Here is a 20,643-nt window from a genome sequence, read left to right as displayed (position 1 = left end):
CATTTCCTGAAAGTATGAAGATGGCTGTGGTGAAGCCATTATACAAATCTGGAAGTAAAAATATATTTAGCAACTATAGACCCATTAGTATCCTTCCCTATCTTTCCAAACTTCTAGAAAAGATTGTACACCAGAGAATCAATGCATACCTCATACAGAATGACATATTATGTAAGGATCAATTTGGCTTTCAAAAATCCTTATCAACATACATGCCTATAGTACTCCTGCAAGAACGAATAACAAAAAGCATGGAAAATGGGAAAATGTCCTCAGCGGTATTCATTGACCTTAAAAAAGCATTTGATACAGTGAACCACAACATACTCATCAGCAAATGTCGTAAATACGGATTTACTGGTCGTGCTCTTCGCTTTATCAAGTCATATCTCACAAACAGACAACAATGTGTAGAATTTAAAAGTACTAGATCCTCTTTTCAAAGTATTAAGCTAGGAGTGCCCCAAGGCTCTATCCTAGGCCCCTTACTCTTCCTTATATACATAAATGACTTAAAAAATGTATGCAAAAAATCAGAATGCCTTCTATATGCTGATGACACAGCCTTACTTTTTGAAGGTGAAAATACACAGGAACTACAAGAAAATATGAATAAAGAACTTGAAGCTGTATCCATTTGGCTTCAAGCAAACAAACTCACACTCAACGTACAAAAAACCATTTACCAAGTATACAACCAAATGGGTAATATCATTAATTTGAACATTATGATACATGGTGAAAAAATTGAAATAGCAGAAAAAGTAAAATATCTAGGCATCACTATTGACCCTGCCTTGAAGTGGAAATACCACATCGATAACATAGCAATCATTATCAGTAGAAATATTGGAATCTTGAGTAGAGCGAAGTACTTTCTTCCTGAAAAATCATTACTCTTGCTCTACAACTCACTGATTCTTCCTTACTTAAACTATTGCTGCCTAATCTGGGGTTTCACATATCCAACTTATCTCCACAAAATCGAAGTATTACAAAAACGAGCAGTTCGAATTATAGTAAATGAACATCGTCTTGCACATACTATGCCCATATTTCGTAAGCTCAATGTTCTTAAAGTAAACGCACTAGCTAGACAACAACTTATCATGTTCATGTATCGAAAATTCGCTTCACATTTACCATCACAACTTAACCAATTGTTTGCTACAGTAGATCAGGATAATATAAGAACAAGAAATAGACAACATTTTCACGAACCCTTCTCGGCAAAACGTTATCGTGCACAAATAGCATCATGGATAGGACCGCGTGTCTGGAATAATGTCGTTGCATCCCAATTCTCTATAACAACCATTAATCAGAGGGGTGTTCACGGGCACCGCACACTGCTGCGTGCGCTGTGTGCGGTGCGTCCAGCAGGCGTGGGGGTAGGGGATGGGTAGGCGGTTCTGACGTCACGGCTGCGTGCGGTGGACGGTCCGCTGTGGCCAGTCCCGACCGGCCACAGCGATCGCTGTGTGCGGTGACGGAAGGCTGACGTAGGGACGCAGTGGGCGGAGCTTGGAGGCTGTGTGCGGTCCGACCGCACACAGGGCCCGTGAACAGCCCTCAGATGTCTAAATCTCAGCTAAAAAGACACGTCAAAGCATACTTCATACAAAATATGTAAGCTTTTTCGAGAATTTCCTCTTGAATTCTCGCTATCCTTTCATTGCAACTTAATTTCAAATGTACTTGCCTCAAAACTGCACTAATTGCAAGTAAATCACGTTTCATCGAAATTATTTTCATCATCGTCACCATGAATAACTCTGGCGCTGGAGCAAGGAGCCTGACCAGCAACAAGCTTCGCTTAGCTGGAAAGGCTTTTCTGCCCTCAGCATTGACCGGCCGAATTTTTGACCAGAGCGAATCCCCACGTATGTTTGCATGACGTGTGAATGAGCGATTGTTTTTTCTACTCTAGATGAATGCATGCCCTTCTGAGTGAAAGTTGCTTTCGGTATCGTAGTAGAGAACAGTCATCTGTCTGGTTTCAGCAGTGGCTACTTTCGCATTCTGTTCTTGTCTCCGCCTAAACCCGCTACCCCTTCTCTCATTTGCTTTTTTTAGTTTTATTTCCTTTCTTAGCAGGGAGTGCCGCGACTTATCAGTTTATTTTATCTGGTGTTAACGTAAGGTTCTGCTAGTCGCTGGGTTTGAGGGCGGGGGCACTCCTGGTCACCTGATCATGGGTGGCGGAGTAGTTCGAAAAAAAAAAATAACAGGGGAGGGACGGGGAGGAGTCAACTCAACCGGTTGAAACTTGGGAAAGAATCTCGTTGGATCTCCAAAGAAGTGGAAGAACATTGCTGCAGGGCCAGCCATGTAGATCATTAGTCTGAATGGACAAGCATAATTTAGCTAATGCTATTTTTTGCACTTGTTGTGCAATGTTGGTTAAAAGTTACGGGCTATGATAATAAAATACATAGACTAAGGGTAGCACTGAACATCTAATTCCATCACAGGTCGCACCATTTTCCATTACAGGCTACAGACGACTCGGTAAATGTGATGTCGTTGGTGTGAAGCGCCGACTGTGGTGGAATTAAATGTGGCGCGATCAATCGATCTATTTGGCTGGTGGCCGGTCACGGCCGGGCGTGGGTCGGTCGGCGAGCTATCTCGCTGCCCCCGGGGGGCGGATCGGCGGCCGGGGAAGGGCTGTGGTCGATTGTCGGACGCCGTCCGTCTCGCTGTGCCCCCGGGCTATTTTCGCTGCAGACTGATATTGGTGAAGCTCATGTCGCTCACTTGAGCTGGCTGTTCCGCGACGGCTGTCCTATATCTTAGTGTCTAGACGCCGCTGTAATGTCGTTCGAGGTATCAGGGGGTACTGTCGCAAGCTCTGCACACTACACCTAAAGGCTGTACCTAAAGGTTGAACGGATCCCTTCAGTCTCCGCTGGCTTCTGGTCATGACTTAAGTGGTGTGAGATATAGACTCACGTCGTCGTCATTCAATATGCAGACTTGACCAGCGCGGCGGCTCGCGTCGCGATCGCTCGCAGCTTCTGACTGATGTAACAGTCACGGCCTGAATTGTCGAGAAGCTGTGATGGTGTGTTCAAACCACCTGGGGACGACTGCAGCAGTGACAAGTGGCTGCCGTCGGGGCGGATCTGATCGAGCCACCTTCGTGGCACCGACAGATTGGTGGCCGGCGGAGAGGCTATGTCACAACAATAGAGACACAGCGGAATCGCCCGATCTAGACCGTGCAGACGCCGTGCATGAAGGGAAGGTGCATGGATGGAAAACATGTCGGGGACAGCCCGATGTCGTGGACAGCTCTCAGATGGGACGGGCCTGGACCTCGCCTGGCTATGTTTCCATGGCAGTTATGAGCAGGGTTGGATCAGGGATCTTTACGGTCCTCCGACTATAAAAGTTACCATACATCATAGAATGTCATTGATGGACGATGGTAGAGGGACCGCAGAGTGCCTGAAGGAGGCTCCGATTGAGCGGCATGACTTATGAGACCTCACCTCCCAGCCCAGCTCCAGCTCCAGCTCAGCCTCGGAGTCTCAGGGGCGGCCACACCCTCAGACCTGGCAGCATCTCGTCTCCAGCGCCGCTCTAGCCGTGCCAGTGCAGGGGCTGATCCACATGGTCAGCCCGGCCCCGGACTGATACGTAGTCGGCGCGGACTGATCCACAGTCGACGTATGACTGATCCTGGCTTGGGGCCTGCCGTAAGCGTCTGGACGCCGTCGGCTATCGCCATGTGTCATAGACATTGTCATAGACATTGCTTTCAGACGTGAGACGAATGTGTCACTGGGTGCCGGGGTGTCTGCAACGATAAGTCGATAACCAGATCAGAAGTCGGCGCTCGTCTCTTGCGGCTCGTCTCTTGCTGCCCAGGACGAACGTAAAGTGATGCATAGTTTGCACATAATGTAGTAGGCTGAAGTGGCATGTGGTATGGTGAGGGCTGAGAGGCGCGATGATATTGTGGTATGACAGATATAGGCATGGGGATGTGGAAGCGACCATACCGACCTTCATAGTGTGACATAAGAATATTTATCCTAAGGGAGCAAGTGGACTGGCTCATGGCTGTCAATAGCGAAGCTCACCTGCAGGTCAGGCATTGAAACCTCAATTATACCCGGGCGCCAGAAATTTCCCGCCTGCACACTATCTAGTTGGGTTAGGAATATCCTGCCGTCTAAAGTTTCTCACCTGATCCTCCTCTCATGGTTGAAGTTTTGATATACGAAAGTTCAAGAGCCCTGGCTGGGTATATGCCAGCTGTTACTTTCCCATTAACTGTGCTAGTGCTCTGTGGCTATTAAGTCTAAAAATAACTATGCTTGTTTGATGGACTTTCATCTTAAATTTAGATGCGCCGGATCTGCAGGCTCTCAAAAGACGTAAACTAGTTCTCGTGCTTACATTAATGGGAAAGTTAATTTCCAATGCAGAGCGCATCCTGTTAAGTGCACAAAGTATCGATGCGAGGTATTATTGCGATTAATTTCCAAGTTTTGTTTTCGACCATCGTTGACAATTTGACTATTGAACCTAAAGCTTTATCTATAAGATAATAGTTGCTGGAATTTATCGACTCTTTCGCCTCTCAGGATCATCTCAACGACGATTCAGCGCATTGCATTCATATGGATCTTGGGCTTCAATTGGCGTGGGTGTGTCCAGGTTTTTGATCTTATATTAGTTTGAGGTCTCGCGCCTTTAAAGTGCCCTCCGACCTGTCCCGGCGGCACGTGCGGTGACAGGTGGTCGGCCCAGGTCTCGTAACCTGTCAGTAGTGATAGTGACACGGCGGGTGGCCGGAGAGGAGAGCGCCGCCCGGTCGGTAACTGATAGTGACCCTCCCCCGACCCGGAGCGGTGCTTCGTGGGGGTCAGCCCCGCGGGGCAGCAGGTCAAGAGGAGGGGCGGGGAGGGAGAGGAAGGGAGGGGAGGGCCCGGAGGGACGATACCGATCGATTTTGTCTACCAGGAAATGGAAAAAGAAAAACAACACTTGACATTTTGTTTTGCTGCCGGGTATCGCAGCATTCATAAATTAGTGACAAAGACTTTTGTCTTCTAAATCATGGAGTACTTACCTCATGCAGCTGAACGGTGTGTATTGCGATGCGGTGCGTTGTCGCATTTAACCTGTCATGTTATAATTATGTTTTTAAGCCTATCGACATGAGACACAGTCATCGCACCAGCAGTAGGGGAAGTTGGGGCAATGCCGGAGTTGGGGCAAAGCCGAAATTCGAGATATTTCGAAAACCGTAAGACATGGATGCCACCTGTCAGTGATGCTCTGAAGCTTAAGTGACTACAATTATCGCATGTTTGTTACGAGTCGTCATTCGGAATACTTCGACTGTGAGGGCTCCAAGAGCGTTTTCAAGGTACGTTTCCCTTGTACTACATGCGCCTTTGAAGCTGCATTTTTTACTCATTATGCTACCGTTTGTCTGGCCAATTCGGTCAAGTAATCTTTAGCATGTCTTTGCATAAGTGTGCTGCCTATTTGAAATTTATACAGCACGTTGAAAAGTTATGGGCCTGCAAATGAAAGTATGGCTGGCTGGGGTAATGCCGAAAACGTGCGATTACGCACGTGTTAAAAGCACGCTACGTGGACTTTACTGCTGTAGAATAGCAACGCGTATTTTTAGTCACACAAATTACACTTTCAACCGACACAACGGCCTGTTACCTATAAGGAATGATTTACCTGGCATTTTCTTATTATATCACACAATTATAACTTCCAGTGTGCACCGCGTCCTCAAGCTCTTGAAACGTGTGTTAGCTTTGATGAATTCTGGATAAAGTTTGAGATAAATTGGCAAAACATCAATGTCGGCATTCCCCGTAGATCATTTCTCCCATTTTCGGCTTTCCCCGCAGTCCGGGGCAACGCCGAAAAAGTCACTTCTTTGATATTTTTAGTTTGTGCGCTTAACGGTATGCGAATTCATCAAATGCGCCTGGTATGTTTGAAAGGCAAAAGACTGGCCTCTCGAATGACGCCAACAAGAATAGCGTATGTTGTCTACCTTGCGTGCTACGGTCGTCAGAAAAAAAGTCTTCGGCGTTCCCCCAACTTCCCCTATATCAGCGCAGGGCGGTGCTGCGCTGATTTGTATCTAATTGTATTTCCTTGTTGTTCACAGGTCATTTCCGTGAGAACCAGTACGCCAAGCCTCACGAGCCTCTGAAGCCGGCCAAACAAAAGAAGAAAAAACACGAAGGCGTAAGTTCAATTGCAAACAGTAGTGCTCTGTGGTGTCTTCTTATTCTGGTTTGGTAATCTGTGAATATCATTCTGAATCACGGGAAAGCTCACAATATCTAACTGACAGCACTCCCTTGTAGCCACGTATGCCATAGAGTAATTAGAAGGCATTGTTTTTACGACGTTTTTTTACGCGAATACTGTCCCGACTATATATAGGAAGCACTTATGATTACGGGCGGTGACCTTGTGTAACCCGGCCTGACCCTGTGTATTCTATGTGTTCTGTCCATCAGGGCGGCTCTCGGCGGGCCAGCATCCGCGATGAGGACGACGACGAAGAGGAGGACGACGCCGCCGCCAAGTGAGTGTGACGCCCTCACTCCTTGTGTTTACATCCGCACAGGTCGTAGGGCGATATGATACGTATACTGATGCGTATACGTATCACACGTGCTCCTCCCTCCCCCATATCATATCTATCGTGAGGTGTGCCGTCCTTGCTCCTCGTGGCTCCATATCCACGGACCATTGCCTTTACACGGCAGTTTACACACGAGTCCCCCGCTATCTATCGGCCTGCAAGCAGAGGCCTCCTCGAGAAACGGCTTTCTGGGTCATCTTCTCGCTCGTTTTTATCGGTTCTTTCTTTCTGCCCAGGCAGATACGATCATGTTATCAGGGATATAGGTCTGTTTTTGACAGTCGACAGGTGTGTCAAGTGTCAAGTGTTTGTTTTAAGATCAAGTGCGCTAATCGAACAAGTATATTATCTATCGTTTGTGGTGCACGTTCTCAAGTATTTGTAGCTTGCTTGTTGGACGCGGAAATTATCTTAGATACCGGCATGTCGTCCTATAACCTGTCAAAAAGTTTGAATACCTGTACCCAGCCAATACCCATCGGCCTCAGAACACTGAACACTCGAACCTGCTGCCGCATGTGATAACTGGCGGTTTGTTGCTCTGGCCCGGTTTATCTATTTACATACTGTGCGGCGTTCAAAGTCGATAGTTGCGGTACAATCACATGATTGAGATATTCGATACGGTATGCTGCTCTTAAGTATTGCTTGCCTCTAATAAGGTAAGGCAATGTTTGCCTTATCTGTCCACGGCATTGCTGTTTATTTATGACATCTGACCGTTATTGACGTGACCTTTGCCTGACCTCTGTGTGACCCCTCTGTGGCCGCAGGTCATCCAGCCGCACGGTGCCGACCCTGCTGGTCACCGACGAGACGGCCCAGGGCTCAGATGAAGGTACACATGAACAAACAAACAAACAAGCAAACAAACAAGAAAACAAACAAGCAAACAAACAAAAAAACAAACAAACAAACAAACAAACAAACAAACAAACAAACAAACGTATGCATGCCTTCATACCAACGCACACACGTATACAACACACAATCGTCGTACAAAACACATCACAAAGGTCACATTCGTCGTACAGACATAACTGTGCCATAGCCGTTTGAGATGCCGTCCGCGACATCGTATAATGCGGTGGAAAGTAAAACATTTTTGCTATGTTTTGAGATAAACCAGAACCATAGTAGTACAGAACAGCCATACCTCAACCGTGTGCTAACTATAGACACGGTCATTTCGGTCGTTTCAAACGATGGTTTGCCACTTATTTCTCGAAAGTCGCGGCCTGACACGCAACTGGTCGCCCTGGAGCCAATAACCTGATCACGTTCGTAACGTTAGGCGGTAACGATTTTACCTACGATGAGGGCTATCCGTTTTAGGTTGGTATGCCATTTTAATGTCCGAAACTATCACAGAGCAGATCTGTCAACCCTCTGCCCCAGTCACGTCACCACTGTCACTAACACCACCACGACTGATGTCCAAACCATCACAGCCACCACTACCGCTATACCGCCGTCCGCCACTGCCGCCGACATCGCTTCAGACCTGTATAAGTGCTGCCGACGCTGTCAAACACCGTTCGCCGGCTACTGGGCTGTTACCTGCCCGTACCTATACGGAGTCTTACGAGCCAGGGACCAGGCTACGGCTCCCAATATGTCACCGCACTGGACAAAGTAGCACGCAACGCATGCAAATCTAGCCAGTGTTAACACGGAGACACAAATGAACTTCAGTGAATGATACATACAGTGGGAGGTGACGTTTAATCTCATCTTTAAATTTTCTGTCACACTGAAGAAAGTGTAGCTTCTGTGTCCCAAAAGTCAAAACTACTCAGCTTACAGGGGCGGATCCAGGAATTTTCGGGAGGGGGGGGCGGCAAGTCGAAATAGGGGCGACCTGGCAATCCGGGGGCGCTCCATACAAAGGGGGCGCCAAACCGTCAAAATCGGGAGCTAAAAGCCCCTGCCGTGCTAGGGGGCGTTATCGCGCTCCTCCTCAGGTTTTTCGCAAATATCTGAAAAACGGCTGCGCGCAGCGCCGCCATTTTTAGCATATCTTATCATGCATCTTTTTTGCACATGTTGTAAAAATGTCTGACGCGGGTGATGGAAGGTCAGGTCACCAGGTTATGCCAAGTGACCTAGCCTAAGAAAAAGTTCAAATGCTTACCATTGCTATACCGACTGAACGGTTGCTTTGAACCTTTCAGCGATTGATGAAAGCAACACTATTCATGAAATGTATATCTCGGAATTTCGATATCTGTGACCTAAGGTCAGGTCAGTTGTGCGACGTCTCCATTAGGTAGGTAGGTATAATTAAGTCTTTGGGAGAAAACTGAAAGGCATCTCTTTTGGACGAGCGCCATTCTAGACAATATCAAGGATTGGGATACATATAAAATTAACACACTGAATAAGGACATTGCACCTAGTGTGACCACTCATTATGTTCCAGAGGTCATCCCATGTCATGAAAGGTCCGCAGTAGTTTTTTTTTTAAATAACTTTTGATAGATTCAAGCTAGAGCGATAAAAACACCTCAGCTGTGTTCAGCTCGACGATACGCATTGACTGCTATGCAGCATGACCTTTTCCGGTCAGGTCATGACCTTGACCTGAGGTCAAATTCTCAAAATTACCTTTCACAAGGTCAACCTTTAGTTTGTTCGACGTGTCTCGACGACAGAAACGCAATGCTGGCAAACGTAATGTCGAGACTCTCTTGATTCAAAAGTTATTGCAGGAAAACATTGTTCGTAAAAAAGCTATTTTTAGAGTCTTTTGCCCTCTGAAGGCTAAACCGTTGACCTGAGGTCAAATCTGAGCGCAGCTTGCAGAAACACCTTTAAAAGGGCTATCGAATGCGCTTTTCTGCGGCGCTATAGCTCTATTGGTTTCCGAGTTATGCGCCGCTGCTTCGAAAACAGAAAAATGTTGAAACAGGCAACATTTTACCTTTGATGACCTCTGGTGACCTGACATTCGACCTAACCTAAAAAATGACCGTTTTGTTTTCGTCCTGTTTTTTTTTGACGATCTTTCGAATGCCGCTTATCACGTGTCACTACGCGGCCCAGGAGCCGAGTTAGTCGAGGGAGTGTGCCCCCCCCCCCCCCCAGCAGGACACGGAAAACTCAGACCACCAGCACGGCACGGGTTAAAAGTCGTAGATGGGCACCGCTACCCTGGCAAAAGATATTAGCAAAAAGGTGGCCTCCATTTACTGGTGCAGTCCTTCTTCTCCCGGTGATGCCCCATCCTTTTTCTGGAAGCGTCTCACTTATGCTGGTATGCCTCACTTCCCGGGGGCGCCCAGCCTCTGCTTGGATCGCCTAATCCATTATGGAGAGACCCACTTTGCTTAAGTCGCCTCATTTCTTCCTTCTAAGAACGACCAATTTGCTGTAGGCGGCCCACTTATCTGGGACGCCCATCTTCTGCTTGAAGTGCCCCTCTTCTTCCTGATGCGTCCCACTTCTACTACGAGTGCACCTTTTCTGTTAGGGCGCCCCTTTGCTGCTGAGGAGTCTTTTTTCTACTGTGAATAGGGCGGCCCTCTCCTGTTGGGCGACCCCAAATTCTGCTGGAGGCGCCCCACTTCTGCCCAACTTTTGGTGGGGCGCATCTCTCTTGCAGGGGGCACTTCTCTTTTGCTGGAGACGCCATTCTTGTGAGGGCGCCCTTCCACTGCGGGGAACGTCTCTCTTCTGCCAGAGGCACCCCTTTTCTTCTTATGGGGCTCCTGTTTTTTTTTCTGGGGCGAGGCGACCCTCTGCTGCTCGGAACGGGGCACACCTCTCCTTTTACTGGGGCACCGCCCCTCTGCTGGGGTTGCCCTTCCACTGTCGTCAGGGGCGCCCCTCTTGGTAGAATATACTCCTTTTCTTTTTGTAATGGGGCGCCCCTCTTCTACCGGGGGCGCCCATCTGCTGCTGGGGCGTCTACCTTCTGCCGGATTTTGTCAATGGGGCGCCCATATCCTGTTTGGCGGGCCCAACCTCTGCTGGAGGCTCCCTATTTCTGATTAACTTTTGCTGTGGCGCCTCTCTTCTGCCGGGGCGCCCCTCTTCTGCTTGGGGTGCCCGTCTCCTGCTGGAGACCCCTCTCTTCTCCTGGGGCGCCCCTCTTCTGCCAGTGGCACCCATTTTCTTATTATTGGGCTCCTTTTTTGCTAGGGCGCCCAGCTGCTGTCAGGGCGCCCCTCTTCTCGGAATGGGGGCGCCTCTCTCCTTTTGCTGGGGCGTCGCTCCTCTTCAGGGGGACACGTCTCCTGCTAAGGGTGCCCTTCCGCTGCCAGGGGCGCCCCTCTTGAACAGAAGGTATTTTATATTCTTGTAACGAGACGCCCTCTTCTGCTGGGGGCGCCCATCTGCTGCTGGGGCGACTCTCATCTGCTGGGAATAGGCAATTAGGCGTCACTCTCCTGCTTGGTGAGCCCAACTTCTGCTGGAGGCGCCCTATTTCTGCTGAACCTTTGCTGTGTCGCCGCTCTTCTGCTCGGGGCGCCCTCTCTGCCGCGGGATATGGGCGCCTTTTTCGGATGGCGGGGGGGGGGGCGGCCGCCCCCGTCGCCCCCCCTGGATCCGCGCCTGTCAGCTTAGACATATTTATCTCAATAGCTGACACCCGTCAATTCGTTTCTTATAACACATTCACATACCATTAGTGGGCTTATCTGGCGTATAGTACTTTTTCAGTTGCTCACCTTTTGTTCCTTTCGTTGATGTATTCCGCTGCCTGCTTGTGACACCTCGCGTCTCCCCTCCTCAGCCAAGAAGGGCGACGACAAGTCGTCGAAGCACCACCACAAGCACCACCGTCAGCATGTGGAGGACCCGGCCGGCCGCCGGGTGCCCGGCTCGGAGAGGCGGCCGCGCCGGCCCTCCACCGGCCAGGGGCCGCTCGATGACGAGCTGCAGGACGCCTCTGACCCGCACCAGGACGATATCAGCAGTGAGTGGGGTGGCTGTATGGTTTGACGGCACTTGACCTGACCTGATCTGACCTGACCTGACCTGATCTGACCTGACCTGAATTGAGCTGAGCTGAGCTGAGCTGAGCTGAGAGGGCCTGAGGATACCTAATCCGACCTGAATTGATCTGTTCCTATTCTGGATTGGGCTGACCTGACTTGAGCAGACCGAACCCAGCCTGACTTTAAGATAAAGACCTAACTTAATCTGACCCGACCTTCGGCGACCTCACCTGACCTTACCTGACATACTGAACCCGATCTAATCGCACTTCCCTACTGTCCGTCACGGCTAGCTCTACGATGGACGGTGTTTCGGTTCGTCGTTCACCTCCCCGCCGTTAATATCGTTCCGTGTCGATTCCGAGGAGCGCACCGAGCACCAATTGCGATCGAGTTTCGCGCGGCGCGGCAGGCCGCAGGGAAGCCCGCTGATAACCGCTCTGACTGCCTCTGTGATAGCGTATTCCAGCTCATTGGTCGCCGGTTTGCGTCACGCAGTAGCGTAATGCGGGACGGAGCGCCGCGATACGGACAGGTTATCGCGGCCGATTGCGATCGGCTCGATGAACTGTGGAAAATTGGGATCGGTGCTTGGTATTGGTCAATGATCGGGAGAATGATCAGAGCGAACCTTACGAACCCTATGTTTTGTCTGTTGCTTTGTGATACGATCAAAACACTTCAATCGATAATGCATATATTTTGACATATGAGTTAGATAATGCACTTAAAAAATTTGCACGTCCTCTCTTGTTGAACCGATTCTCAATCTTTCCCGAGGTGAATTGATCTTCGCATTGGCTCAAACCACTCGTCCTTTATTTCTTCGCACCCCTGAACTGACCTGACATGACCTGAGCTGGTATGACCTCACATGTGTCCGGGTAGACCACCGTTTTTAGTAGGTTTGACCAGGGTTAACCTGGGTTGACCTGGTATGACCGGAGCTGACCTGATCTGACCCGAAATGTCCTGTGTCTCCAACAGACCACCGTTTCGAGGAGGCCGGCCGTCGTCACCACCACAAGGTGGCCAAGAAGAAGGATGAAGTCGTACGGCTCGGGGACATCAACGCCGGCCACGGCGTAACCAGCGGCGGCAAGAAGATCTTCGACCACACGCCTCATGACGTAAGTCGACCCAGTGACGTCACAGGGCACATCACAGGGATGCCATGAGGTCGGCGGGCGGATCAATATGAGTATTCTGTATGAGCATTGCGCATCGACCACCACGGTTATTTGAAACTTGATGGGCATATTTGAGATATTGCGTGAAATTGGGTTCTCGAAGGTATGTGATAGTTTCCAACAGGGAGAAGGAGGCTAGCCAATTCCAAAGAGGGCGTTTGGTACAGGTCTCGCGGGTTTTAGCGGTAGGTTTTGCACCTAGAAAATTTAGTGTACTTCAGACTATATCTTCGTCGTCTTAAGCTTTTAAGTGTTGAAGATGCGATCGACTTGTTGGGTAACAAGCCGGCCATGATCGTGTAAAATGGCTTCATCGTAGATCGATTAGTTTCTGAGATATAACCGGAAACGTAAAAGTGCAAAACCTACCGCTTAATCTCGCGAGACCTGTACGTTATGTTGACAGGTGACATGTTGAAAATGTATCCCCCGCTCAATCAATGACAATGAGTCTGCTTGCAGTCCGGCTTGCCGGTGTATCGGCTGCTCTCGAATGCAATATTTAATTCATCCGGCGTGGAATGGGCGCAATCCTGATTCGAGCCTAGCCTGCGATTTGCTGATACCTGTGAAGGATGGCATCGTTTCTGAGAGCGGGCAGCGCTGGGCCGTTGGTAACAGGGCTGACGCTGCCTGTGATATGCATCAGATGCCGTGTTTCTAGTCGTCCACTGGCCTCTACCTGTCCTCAGACGGGATGGGGGGGGGGGGGGGCGTCATGGCCCATCACGTGCCCGCCGCTTGCACCGTGCACCGACACGTGTCGCCACGTGCCGATACGTGCCGATACGTGCCGCCAACCCGTGTCAGGAGGGTGGACAGGAGAAGGGGACTGGGTTCTCAGAAATCCGTCTGTCGGGGAGGGGCACCCCGCTCTCTGTGTGGCCTAAGGAATATTTACAGAATCACAGACTACAGTCATTCCCTCATAACCGGACAAAGTTCATTGCTGTTACTGGCCCATTTAGTTGTCAGCTGTGGTATTTTACCACTCAGCCAGCTTCGCCAAAAATCTAATCGTTTTTGTCAGAAATGAATGCAGGCTCTAATGTGTTCCACGTGGTGTGTGCCTCGCATTGGTCAGCTCAGCAGGACGTTGTTACGTGCCACCCCTGTGTCCCAATTAATCCCAGCTTGCCAGCATACCGGAAATACCTGGATTAGTTACCAGATTTACCCGATCACTCTTCGATCCACTTACGCGATCATAGCGCCATCTACAACCGGCTGGGGTAGATGAACTTCCCTTCTCTCCCAACAGATCTACGTGCAGATGGACGAGCTGACGGCTACGGATAGTGAGGCTGAGTGGCAGGCCTGCGCGCGCTGGATCAAATACGAGGAGGACGTCGAGCCCGGCTCGGACCGCTGGGGAAAACCCCATCTGTCGTCGCTCTCGTTCCAGAGTCTGATGCACCTGCGTCGATGCCTGGAGAAAGGTGCGAGAGGATTGTGTGACGGGCTGGTTGATGGGGGTCATGGGTGGGGAACGATGATCCGCCCAGAGCGAGCGTGATATACCGCACTCGGCATAGAAACATACTCTTATAACGATGAATTAGTCTATTTCCCGACTTATGCTGTCACATCGCTCCTTTTTTCCTTAGAACTTACTGTTTGGATGTTGTCATTATCTGAATGACAGCAGCACGCCGAGACTGGTCCCGTTGTAAGAATCAGGACTAAACATGCTCCAACTCGTCCCCCCCTTCCGACCCCTGTTGACGCTGTTTTAGGTCGTCCTCCTTTAGCTATTCCTCTGACCCCTGTTGACGCGAAATGATATTTCCGAGAAATGCCTCCCGATTGGTAGGACGATGACGTCACCCGGTGCCACGGGCTAAATACTGAGGATGACTGGTCCAAACCTGTGTACCCTCGGGGTGTAATGCTGGGGTGTTATGAGGGCGCGTAGACGCACATCTTCACTGCGTGTGGAACTCCCGAGCGGAGAGGAGGTAGCCGTCTATTCCTGAGACACCATGTCATAACTGCTGTCAATTTCGGTTAGTAAATTTACAGTGACACCTCGCCTCATTTGGAAAGGAGCAATAGTGAGGGAACACTGCTTTGCCCATCTTTCGGTCACCTTTGTTGCGCCGTGTGACTTGTGCTGACCTCCTCTGGCCTGCGATGAAATATTATGAGCTGTGATGACCTCTTCTGACCTACAATGACCTCTTCTAACCTACAATGACCTCTTCTGACCTGTGTCAACCTCTATCCCTCCCTCATATTTGCTGCTGTTGTGATCTCTGTCGACCTCTGCTGACCTTTGCTGACCTCTGCTGACCTTTGCTGACCTTTGCTGACCTCTGTTGACCTCTCCCCCACCAGGCGTGGTTCTGCTGGACGTGGAGGAGCACGACTCCGTGGCCATCAGCCACCGGATCACCACTCAGCTGGTGAACGAGGACGCCATCCAGCAGCAGGACTTTGGCGCGGTGATGCGCACACTGCTGCTGCGCCGTCAGCACGTGGCCGATCACAACAGTCGCGGCCTGCGCAACTACATGAGCAGCCGTAATCTGTCCCGCGCCACTCTGCAGGTAGGTGCTGAGGGGAGGGGAGCGTGGGGCTGGACGGGACGGGATGAGTTGATAAGACGGCACAGGACGGTATGGCGGGTCTGCGCGGAATGAAATGGGAAGGTAGTGCGGGACGGTATGGGGAACGGGTCACTCATAAAGTATACTCTGATCAATATACGATGAACGGTCGTCTTTATTGAGCGCGTCTGGTGTCCATATTCAGTTGATTAGGCCGGCTTGTTTGATCCCAATTTTCCTCTGCAATCAATATGATCCGGGAGGCTGAGTGTTATCGTCAGTACAGGGACCCCGTACTAGCTATGCCAGAGGCCATTACAGACGTGTCCCCACCAGCCAGCTGAGGTGACCACCTCCCCTTCCTCAGAGCCTGGCCGACATGCGGCGCGACTCTGCCCGCTCGCTCTCCGAGGTCGACAAGGACAAGCTGAAGAACTCGCTGACCGTCATGTCGTCCTCTCATGGACAGATTCCGCGACACAACTCGGTACGTTAGTCTCTATAGGATAGTCCCCCTGTCTGTGCGGGGAAACGGTAGTGGCAGCAATAGTTGTCCTCTTCTCCGACGAAAGGCGTTCATTTCTAACTGCGTTGCCTGTGTGCAACCATGTCTTCAGGTGACTTTTCAGCGGTGATGCTGAACTGGTGTAGTTGGATACTGAGAAACGGTGGTGGGCTATGTGTCTCCACAGGAAAACTAGCTTATGATCCTTATGCGGAAGCTGACGTATTGTTGCGACATTGGGGCCGGGCTGCATGTATTTATAAATTTAAGTCCCCATTCGCTGTGATATAGACGCATTTGATGCATGCTATTGCATATTTACCGCAAGCTGATAAGGACCTTCTTAGATGTTCACTATTCAATTGTTTTATTTATCTCATGCGATATCGTTTTTAAGTGAATTCCGTTTTCTCTTTACAGTTTAAATCAGCGCAGGAGGTAAAATCGGTTTGTTGAATTGCTGTGTGTGGTCGTGTACGCATCGTGTTTGTCTTTTGAAATAACACAGAGTTAATCGCTTGCTCACGAGGCTTCAGAGTTCACCTATGGTCGACCACTGCCCAGTCCCAGTTTCGCCGTAGTGTTATTCCCATGCCTCCGAAGCTATATACAAATGCTGCCTGTACAATGTACATATATATTACTTTTGTGTTGGTAGCGCTTTTTCAGACGGTAGTATGCCGGGACCTGAATTATAACGCGCGTGATGGGCATTGGGTTCATCGCATTGTCATGTTAGATGCCAACCACTAGAACTTAGTAAAATGACGCTTTAGGGATTCAACGGCCTGATATCCTGCATCTGCGAGACCTGGGAGCGGTGTGCCAATTAACTGAGCCGTTCAACCGTCTACTGACGCGCTTTACTTTGGTATTCCCTAACGCTTCACCTGTAACGCTCTCAACGCGTGTTACCCGTGCCGTGTGCCCTGTCCGTGCCCGTGTATGTGACTGATAACCCCTGTTTATAGACCCCTTTCCGTGACCCGTGTCCGTGACTCTTGTCCGTGATTCGTGACCTGTGTTCGTGACCCGCCCCGCCAGCTGAAGCAACGGCCGTCCAGCGGCCGGCTGCGTCACGAGCCAGCCGGTCCGGCAACCATGGCCGATCACGTGACCCCGGCCGTCGTGCCGCCGCCGGCCACCGTACAGGAGACAGTGCGTGTTACGTGATGCTTTGTGCAGCCTGCTTTGTACATAGCTCGTCCCCCCGATAGGCTCTCGGATAGGCTGAAGCTGATGTTGTGTTTGATTGGTTCGTGTGTTCGTCTTACGTTTTATTCGCTTTGCTTGCGATGTTATAAAGCTGCGAATCGTCATGACAGTATTGTGTGTGATTTTACGCACCTTCTATGGATTATTTACGAGCGTTTGTATTGTACATAGTTCCATTGTTGTTTGTGTTAAATTGCAAAGGTGTTTTCAGTTTCACTTGAACCGCTTTTATAAAAAAAAAAATTGCATGTTGCTGGCGGCTCGATTTTAACTCTTCAAAACAGTTACACGTTTTGTAGCTATGTGCTATTTAGCTTCTTATTAATTCCTTGCGTTGTAGCAGTTCAGCGACTTTCTTAGCATGTATTTTATAGTTTTCTTATCTTTATGATACATTTCGCTTATTTGTAATTTTTTATTCGTATTTTCACGTTGATGGTGTGCGTGTGGATGATACCCTAATGTGCTCGCATTCCATTGTTCTAACATTTCAACATTTTCTACAGTTCGAGCCGTCCTCGTAGTCAACTGATAATAGATGTATCTATAACCTCAATTTGAGATTGTTTTCCCGTTATCAGTGATATTTCCTTTTCTCTCGCCTTTGCACCGTGTTTGTGCCGACCTCCCGAGAGCCTCGACTGACCTCTCTCTCTCCCCCTCCCTCCCTCCACACGACAGATCGGCGGCGAGTCGGTGGCGAGCAATGACGACCTGCGCCGCTTCATGTCGCACAACAACATCCTGCGCCGCCTGGCGCCCGGCACTGAGACGTTCTCGGTGAACGTGGGCCGCGTCGACTTTGCCGCCGGCCCGGTGGCCGCGTTCGTGCGCCTGTCGGAGGGCACCTACCTGCCGGGTATCACTGAGGTGAGAGACGGTGACCGGCCTGCTGCCATAGTCAGGGGCACCAGTGCGAGAGTCAGGTGAAAGTAAGACATCAATCGGAGGATTTAATGCGATTCATTATAGTACCATTCGGGGAAAGCGTCTGTCATTAACCCGTTTAGTGAATGATAATATTTTTACAAGTGAGCTAAACCTGTGGTTTGTGATTGTTGGATCTGGTGTTACTGTTTCCTGTGTCTGCCTCCAGATGCCGCTGCCGGTACGGTTCATCTTCTTCCTGGTGGGCCCGCACGACTCTTCGGAGGACTACAACGAGACGGGACGCGCCTTCGCCACCATCATGTCCACACCGGTCAGTACCAGTGTGAAACTGTCACTCTGTCAGCCTGTGAAGCTGTCACACTGTCATACAACAGCACCGTCACGCTTTTATATTGTACCGTCACAATAGTGACAACGCTGCCTTACTGTCAGACTGTCACGCCATAGGCCTGTCAAACTAGTCTGTCATATCGCCCCGCACATATTCTCCCGCCGTCTGACCCTGCCCTGACCTCCCTGTCCACCCCACAGGCGTTCCATGAGGCGGCCTACAAGGCGGAGAGCCGCTCGGACCTCATGTGGGCCTTCAAGGAGTTCCTGGACGATACGCTGGTGCTGCCACCTATCGACTGGACAGCCAACCCGGACGTCCTGGACGTGCACATGCTCCAGACCCACTCGAGAGAGATCCAGGAGAGGAAGCGTGAGAAGTTGGCGCTGCGCAGCCGGCGTGAGTCGATGGTACCCGGAGCGACGGTGGGACCTAATGGTGTAGCGGCGGACGGCGCCGACGCACCGCCCGGAGACGGAGACAAGAAGCCTGAAGATGACGACCCGCTCACTAGGAGGGGACGCCCGTTCGCCGGATTCATCAACGACATCAAGCGCAGGTGGGTGCCGCGGGGGGAGTGCTCGGACAGAGTGGCTAGAGGGGACGAGAAGGGAGGAATGGAGAGAGGGGAGAGAGGGAAAGGGGCGGGAAGAGAGACGGAGTGGCGGGAGGTAATATTGTGGAGAGCGGGAACGGAGTGGCGGAACGGAATGGCAGCAAATGCGGCCGTGGAGTCGCCGTGGAGTCGCCGTTCGGTCTGCGTCTGATTGCCCCACTGACCGACCTGTGTGTCTGACAGGTACCCGCACTACGTGTCCGACTTCAAGGACGGCCTGGACGCCGCCGTGTTCTCGGCAGCTTTCTTCATCTACTTCGCAGCTCTGGCCGGCGCCATCACATTCGGAGGCCTGATGAGTGAGTTGGCAATTCGGGAATGTATTAGGGAAAGTGCGGTAGCTGTTTGTGGTATGTTCGCATCGTTCGTAAAGTCATCCCTTCGAATAATCTCAGAATAATCGCAGAATTTACACAAGATTTACACGATGCGTTGCCGTATTTTTAACAACAAATCGTGCACAAAGTAAGCTTGCCTTTTTGCGACCTTCACTGCTGCACCCGTTTCAATGCTCGGTCCTTACGCCCCCTTCGTCCCGCAGTGGACAAGACGGACCTGCTGGTCGGTATCTCTGAGACGCTCATCTCCACCGCCATGGCCGGCGTGATATTCTCTCTGTTCTCATGTCAGCCGCTCATCATTGTCGGCACCACTGGACCCGTGCTGCTCTTCGATGAGGCCCTCTACTCGGTGAGTGGGTAGTCACGGGTCCGACTGGGGCTCTGCTAGGTATTAAGGGTTTGTGTGCGACCCTCAGAGTGCTCATTCGGCGTAAGATTGTGGTTTATTTGAACGATTGTTTAGTTTCGAAATCCTGCAAGTGAGTGCATTTTGCATTTATGTTTGATACATTACCTCTTAATTTGGCTCGTTCTCTTGACTAATTTCCGCTGTCCTTCGTTTATTATGTGACCGACCGACAACGAATCAGTGTATGTATGACTCGCTCAACACAAACTAGTAACTACTCCCTTCCTTCAGTTCGCCAACTCGAACGGCCTGGAGTTCCTGCCGATGCGCGTCTGGATCGCCATCTGGATGCTGGCCATCAGTCTGGTGCTGGTCGGCCTCGAGGGCTCCGTGCTGGTGCGCAAGTTCACCCGCTTCACCACCGAGATCTTCTCCTCGCTGGTGTCGCTGCTCTTCATCTTCGAGTCGCTCGCCAAACTGGCATCGGTGAGAGAGCCGGGTCGCTAGTCGCGCGAGGCTGATAAGTGTTTATCCTATTGATGTGGGTAGCTTAGAATACAAAATCTCGACCTGAGAGAAGTTTGTAGCTTCGTACCCTGTTTATGGTGAGAACAATTCACTTTTACCTCACCCGCAACAGAGTTCGTGTTAAACCCCTGACAGTTATGTTTTGACATGTATTCTGGGAAGATTCTGACGCCGCTCGCCCAATTCATTCTGACCTCCCTTACAAGGGAATAGGGATCCCATTTGACCACCCTCTGGCTCCCCCCATCCCCCATCGATCGCCCCTCTGACCACACCACCCCCGCTCCCTCACAGGTGTTCATCGAGCACCCTCTGCTGGCCGACTACTGCACCGACTCTCTCTTCCTCTCCACTCTGCCCCTGGTGGTGAACCCCCTCAGCGGAGAGCACATGAACGTCTCCACCGCCATGGTGGCAGCCGCTAACGGAAACGACACGATCAGCGCCAACGAGACGGAGCTCATCGACGCTAGGTGAGAGGGGACGGGGGGATGAGAGGGAGAGGAGGAACGGAGTGGAATGGAGGCGGGGGGAGCGGGGAG

The 20,643-nt window shown here is 50.6% G+C and overlaps 1 protein-coding gene across 14 annotated transcripts in view; it reads left to right on the top strand.

The window, feature by feature from the left end:
• LOC122378857 (band 3 anion exchange protein-like) overlaps positions 1-20,643 on the top strand; it is a 178,218-nt gene that overhangs the window by 154,287 nt on the left and 3,288 nt on the right. For 7 of the 14 annotated variants that reach the window (XM_043360452.1, XM_043360451.1, XM_043360449.1 and 4 more), the window contains 16 exons: positions 6,158-6,237; positions 6,516-6,583; positions 7,417-7,481; positions 11,382-11,564; positions 12,574-12,716; positions 14,038-14,215; positions 15,114-15,325; positions 15,693-15,812; positions 16,251-16,268; positions 17,727-17,915; positions 18,142-18,246; positions 18,468-18,826; positions 19,067-19,182; positions 19,425-19,573; positions 19,865-20,059; positions 20,396-20,574. In XM_043360452.1, the coding sequence (XP_043216387.1) occupies positions 6,158-6,237; positions 6,516-6,583; positions 7,417-7,481; positions 11,382-11,564; positions 12,574-12,716; positions 14,038-14,215; positions 15,114-15,325; positions 15,693-15,812; positions 16,251-16,268; positions 17,727-17,915; positions 18,142-18,246; positions 18,468-18,826; positions 19,067-19,182; positions 19,425-19,573; positions 19,865-20,059; positions 20,396-20,574 (2,359 nt within the window). The remainder of the gene's footprint in view (positions 1-6,157; positions 6,238-6,515; positions 6,584-7,416; positions 7,482-11,381; positions 11,565-12,573; positions 12,717-14,037; positions 14,216-15,113; positions 15,326-15,692; positions 15,813-16,250; positions 16,269-17,726; positions 17,916-18,141; positions 18,247-18,467; positions 18,827-19,066; positions 19,183-19,424; positions 19,574-19,864; positions 20,060-20,395; positions 20,575-20,643) is intronic. The other 7 variants (XM_043360454.1, XM_043360455.1, XM_043360453.1 and 4 more) reach the window with 1 other exon arrangement.

Source organism: Amphibalanus amphitrite, unplaced genomic scaffold (genome assembly GCF_019059575.1).
Source record: "Amphibalanus amphitrite isolate SeventyFive unplaced genomic scaffold, NRLGWU_Aamphi_draft 000066F_arrow, whole genome shotgun sequence".
Classification (NCBI taxonomy): Eukaryota; Metazoa; Arthropoda; class Thecostraca; order Balanomorpha; family Balanidae; genus Amphibalanus; species Amphibalanus amphitrite.
The sequence above is the reverse complement of the archived record's forward strand: the minus strand, read 5'-3'. Positions and strand labels throughout refer to the sequence as shown.